At 38.8% G+C, this 6,393-nt stretch overlaps 1 protein-coding gene across 1 annotated transcript; it reads left to right on the forward strand.

Moving 5' to 3' along the window:
* Nucleotides 1-909: 909 nt before the first annotated feature.
* LOC130945732 (uncharacterized) lies at nt 910-2,569 on the forward strand. The gene is made up of 8 exons (XM_057874439.1): nt 910-1,088; nt 1,209-1,262; nt 1,387-1,515; nt 1,610-1,744; nt 1,880-1,992; nt 2,063-2,156; nt 2,242-2,411; nt 2,563-2,569. The coding sequence occupies exons 1-8, from the start codon at nt 927-929 to the stop codon at nt 2,567-2,569; spliced, it is 864 nt and encodes a 287-aa protein (XP_057730422.1). The 5' UTR covers nt 910-926.
* The last annotated feature ends 3,824 nt before the right edge of the window (nt 2,570-6,393 follow it).

The following is a 6,393-nucleotide window of genomic DNA, read 5'->3' on the forward strand; positions in this document are numbered from 1 at the left end:
AACTATGTAAGTTCTCAAAAAACAAAGCATGTCTTCTTTTTGAATTGTTCGGGTGTATTTTTTACCTTTTTTGGGTTATTTTAGGTTGAGTCCGACTGACTCGAATATGATGGTTGTGAGGGAACAAACACCGTCGGAAGCACTTGCAATGTGAGTTTTCCAAGAATATTTCAACCTTATAACCTTATTATTTTCAAAGGCGTTGTTAACCTTTCATTTTTCTTCTTGTTTAGAGTCCCGATCCAGGTTTTTGTGCCGGCATCCCAAACAACCCCTGAGACAGATTTCGAACCAACCCCTATGCTACGGATTGAAAGGACTACAGAAAAGTAAGAAATAGTATTGGGTGTATATTTGTTTAGGGTTTGGGTGTATATTTGCATACAGTTTGGGTGTATATTGTTCCTGATCAATTTTTTCTTTACGCCATGATTAATTTTGTGTTACTGTGCAGTACTCCTGAATCCCCCAAGAAACTTCAAGAAACCACACCCACGCTTCCCCCAGCTCCAACTAAAATGTAAGTTCATCAGACTAAAATCAATCTTTGCTTATCATCCGTATATTATTATTCTTACTCTTATTCTTATACATCATGACACAGTCATCCAGCCGCAGAAGACGCTGCTGCCCTGTTGATGATGGCACGGACAGCAACCTATGTTCCTAAAACAGATTCAGGGATGCCATCATTCAGCCTTGGACTGACTGATTCAAGCCAGGAGGGGGCGTCAACGCAGGAGACAGAAAGGGAAAAATCTCCAGAAACTGCAAGTATGCTAGAACAATTAGACACTTTGGTCCAAAAATTAGCAAGCAATGTGGCGAAGGGAACAAACGAAAGTCCACAAATTCAGAGGGAGACTGGGGGAGAAAGTTCTGCAAAGTTTGAAACTCCAGGAGGAATAAATCAAATTACAGATGATATGAAACAAAAGTGCTACATCTGGGGGACGAGACTGAAGGAAGACGCAAATGGCAATACTGACGAGTATGAGGAGATTTGCAATCTGATTGGCAAAGGAGAATACATTTTGATCAGATCGCACCTTGCATCCCTCCAGGAAAAAAGTGATATAGAATCTCAGGTAATATTAGACTAACATTAATGTTTTTACACCAAAGTAAATTGCAATGTTTATTAATGTAAAATTGATTTCGGCATATATTTCTAGATTGTATCTGCCATCTGTCTCATCCTAAACCAGAAAAATGAAAAGAGGTTTCAGGAACAAATATACTGTCTCCCCCCCGATATTGTGGTAAGTGTTACTTCTACGAACTTTGGGTGTATTTTCTACAATGATTTGGGTGTATTTTTTGGGTTCGATTGGGTGTAAGTTGTGTATTTTCAGTATTTCATTTCTTGTTTCGCAATTCTTGCAGAGCATGGCACTTTCGGATCACCCAAAGGGGGAATTCATATCCCCGAAAATGGAAAAGGAATTCAGGGTGGAAGCCTACCCGAGTTTCATTCACTTCATAGATAGAAAAAAATTAAGTTCGCATCCATATGTAAGTTTTCGTTTGCTAAATTTGTTAGTACGCTTATTTATTTAATTATATGCCAAATAAAATAACACACTGTTGAAATGTGGCAATCCTTCAGATTTTTGCTCCTGTTTGCCACTCGGGACATTGGTGGTTATGGCTAATAAATACAACAAAGCGGAAATGTCAAATACTTGACCCGCTACACAAAAAAGCTCCAAGCGATGAGAGAAAGGACATTAATAAATTCACTGTAAGTTGCCTCTGTCTTCTTTACTTTAATAGATAGGTCTATTTCGAAAGTTGTGTTAGGTGTATATTTCATATTCAGTTGGGTGTATCCTGTGCATTCATTCGGGTGTATTACTGATTTGTTTTGGTATTTAAGGGATATGTATTTTCAAGATTGATAACATATGCCGGCAGGAAACCTCTGGAGAAAGGCGAGAAGGAAAAGGAAATTAAAGCATCATATGTTAAAATATCAGGGCAAAAAACAAGGTATAAATTTGTGAGTCTGAACATTAAACTTTCCTAAATGAGATTTGTAATTTATTTTCTTCGTTTTCAGCTATAACTGCGCTATCTACGTTATGAAGTGGCTTGAGTTAATTGAGCCGGAAAACATCAAAAAGGGGAAGTATGAATGGGATAATTGGCCACAGGTAACTGTCTTTAGAACTATATAACTCTGTATTACTTTACTGAATTAATATTGCTGTTTAAAGAGAATATACTTTTTAATTGTAGGAGGAGGTGGACCACTATAGAGTGGAGTATGCTTCCCGGATACTATTCGGTGAGATGAATAAACAGAGAGATCGGGCAATTAGAGAGAGTAGTGCTATAAGGCTGTCGAAGCCATCCTCTGTATTATTGAGTCCGTTTTGTCAGATTAATTCTGCTGATATAGAAACTGGGTAATCCAACTGCTGCGTAGTTTGTAATTTAAACAAATGATGTAAATATTTGCCAATTATCAACAACTTCTATTCCATGTATATTTTTTCCCATAGTTAAACTATCTGTGCTGGTAAACTATCTGTGATGTATTTAAAAACTGTATTACAGGTGGTGAACGCAAATTATAAACTGTTACACCCAACGCAAGTCTAATAACACACCCAAGATTGCGTAAACTATACACCCAACTGTCTGTGCTGTACTCAAAATGTATGAATTACATGTACTAAAATATGAAGAAAAACATCAAATGAAATATACACCCATAACCTGCGAATTTTTACAGCTTTTGTTCTATATGTATCTATATATGTGTCTATATGTAAATTGTGAATTAACAAAAATACACCCAAAAGAAACAGAGCTTTTACACCCATATTCTATAAAACTATACACCCAAAGAATTATCCCCTGCCGCTGGTACCCCGAGCTGATAATTCATAACGTGTCCTTGATATTGGTTGGAATTTGAATGCGCCACTGATGCAGCATCAAACACGTTTATCTGAATATAACACTCACACATTAGCTAAACTATTAACGACAAAAATAAACTCAATTGCCACAAATTTAAAGAACATTTCCTTGTACCTCGCTTAAAACTTTCGTCTTCTTCTTCTTTGTGGCATTTGCAATCTGTTTCTCTAGCTTTGAACCTAGCCTATTTTTTGGACGTCCTCTTGTTCGAATCCTTGGCGGGCTTTGAAGCTCGTTAACGGATTCCAAGTTGGCGTCTTCGTGGGATAAAGAAGATCTCCCCTTCCTTTTGGCTTTTAATGCTTCCATCTCGGCCATGACGTTATCGTACGTACGGTGTAGAATTGCAGTCAGCTCCTCCGATTCGGAGGCAAATTCGCAAATATTTTGCGAACGAAAAACCAATTGGTCGAACCTCTTGCTTCTTGGCTCCATTAGTGGCTCGTCGTGGCTGCTCTTGATGTGTGTGTCGCCTCTTTACCTTCTTGCTCCATCGTTCCAGTATATATCTAGGGGGACACTTGGCTTACTTGTTCGAAGCTTAACACGCTTAGTGCGTGACGGCACAGTATCCCTCTTGACTCGAATAATAAGCATTGGCATTTTACCTCGGCTGCGACTGAGTCGTAGGTAACAGCGAACTTGTTGAATATTGAGCTGGAAACTTGTTCTCCGACTTCGTATATTGAATAGCCTAGAGCGGAATTCTTTAATCTGGTGATGCAATTCGCCTTTCCTCTGAATTGCGCTTGGACTTCCCTAAACTTTGCATGAGTGTACGCATCTTGAAACTGAGCTTCAATGGAGGATTTGGTTGCACACGGTATGACCGTATGAAAATCTGCAGCGTCTGATTCTCTCTCTGCTTGCTCCCTGCTTCCGAGGCAATTATCGTATTGTTTGACGAACTGAATAAGCGAGCTGTTCCGGGTGATGTACTTGTTAAAAAATGAATGCATGCTCTCGCTCCTTTGTGTGCTTCTCATCCCTGCCCAGAAGTGGTGATCCAGATAGATAGGAACCCATATGTGACAGTCTTCATACAGATCTGCATAAAACACCCAAACACAAACTGTAAAATACACCCGAGAGAACATACAATTTACACCTCTGCTGCAGATTTTAAAAACACATTACCTGAAAGCCACTTGTTGTCCGCAAGACCAAAATTTAGAAGAAAATCGTTCCAATTCCTATCGAATGAGTCTTTGCTATGACAGTTCCAAACAACATGGCTCATTTCTTGTTCGATATCCGCATGTCCCTTGTACCCGTTTAATTTGCTTGGAATCTTCTTCATGATGTGCCAAATACACCAGCGGTGAACTGTTGTTGGCATACAGGCCTCTAAAGCCCTTTTCATTGATGCGCACTGATCGGTGAGAAACCCTTTCGGAGCGTTTTCTCCCATGCAACGAAGCCAGCATTGAAATAACCATTTGAATGATTCAATTTCTTCGTTCTTCATCAAAGAGCATCCGAGAAGTGTTGACTGACCGAGGTGATTCACCCCGACAAAAGAACCACAGACCAAATTATACCTGAAACAAATTACCATGGTCCAGAATGCAAAATCATTAGGTAAACCCTAACAAATGCTTCGAATACACCCAATGAAACAGCCAATATACACCTCTGCTGCGGATTCGTAAAAATAAATTAATTTAGCATCATAAACAGGGACAGTTTGTTACCTGTTTGTATTGTAGGTGGTGTCAAATGAAATGACGTCTCCGAAATACTCAAAGGCGGCTCTGCTTCTGGCATCGGCCCAAAAAGCTAGCTTAATCGATTGATCCTCCTCAAGTTCGAGCTCAAAAAAGAAATTCGGATTCTTCTCTTTCATTCTTAAGAAATATTTCCCAAATTCCTTTGCATCTTCTTGTTCGGAAACATTCCGTACTTCCCTGGTAATGTAATTCCTCACGTCCTTTTCGATAAAGTTTAACTCGCGGTGACCCCCGGCAGCAGCAACAAATGATTGGTAGGTTTTGCTTGGTCTGATACCAGCCTCCTCGTTATTCTCTATCGAACGACGAATGGACATGCTTAGTTCCCTGTGCTGTTTGAGCATCTCTGCTTTGCTTGGACAGCAGGAGTGTGAATGATCCAGCACAACCTTTGAAATGATCCAAGCACCGACATCCTTCAATGTGTGTATATAAATTCTTGCAGGACAGTTTAGACCGGCTGTCGGATTGGTCTTCTCGGTCGGAGATATTTTAGATTTCCATTTTCCCTCTCTGCTACATGTAATCAGTTGATTCTTAATCTCGTTTCCCTTCCTATTTGTGCACCGAACTCTTGTAGAGAAACCTGCAGCCTTGGCGTAGTCCCTGTAAAATTTTCCAGCATCTTCAAGGGTGGTAAAGGTCATTCCGACCTTCGGAACAAGCTCGTCATCAACAACCGAGAGAGGCTGCACAATACACCGTGTCAGACTGTAAATACACCCATAGATATGATTCAAATACACCCAATTATGTCTAATATGATACACCCGAGCGGCAACAACTCAACTACAGAATGACCTTTAAAGCCATAAACTGTAAATACTCAGGCTGCAGAATACACCATGTCAAAAACTAAAAACACACCCAATCGTGTCTGATATAATACACCTGAACAACAACAACTCAATTAAAATAACAAAAAATCAGTAAAGTGTAGATACACCCACACTTCTAGCTAAAATACACACAAAGAAGAATTGATCTACACCCGAGCGTCTGCTATAAATTCCAGGTAATTAGTCACAACTAATACATTGAATGGACAGATTCATGTTAACGTGTTACTTTCACAGTCAATGTTCAGCAATTTTTCAACTACACAATGCTATACCAATTACTGAAAGAAAAATCATACTAATCTTATGTAAATCAAACCTCAGAAAATTCGTTAAATTCAAACTCATAATCCACTTCGCCTGGATTCAGCTGACAATCAGAGGTTGAATGATCCATTATCTTCAAAACGAGTTCAAACTTTGATTTCAGAAAACAACAAATCAAAATAGAAAACGAAGGTCGAGTTGCAGAGAGAGAAAAAGGTAACGTAAACGAAGAACATACCAGTGAGAAAAGGACAGTAAAAGAACGATGGAGAAGAAGGAGGGAAGACGCGCGAGAAGAAGAATAACCAAATCTCAAAATATCAAAAACGAAGAAGGAAACAAATATTTTAAATTTGGTAGTTAGATATACGCGAGATGTTATATAGCGCGTGTAATCAACGTACGTGGAGCAGCGCGTATTTGTTTAATGTACTTGTAGAGCATACAAGCCCTAATAACTTGTATCCAGAGCTTTTCCGATAAATATATTTTTTTAAAATTAAATTGATAAAAAAATACATGAAGATTATATCTCTAACAATATTATATTTTCAAACACTTCTTTATCTTTTGAACGTAAATTTCGTCTTGCCACTTGGGTGTAAATACTAAATACACAGTAGTGT

Source organism: Arachis stenosperma, chromosome 8, assembly GCF_014773155.1.
Source record: "Arachis stenosperma cultivar V10309 chromosome 8, arast.V10309.gnm1.PFL2, whole genome shotgun sequence".
Taxonomy (NCBI): Eukaryota; Viridiplantae; Streptophyta; class Magnoliopsida; order Fabales; family Fabaceae; genus Arachis; species Arachis stenosperma.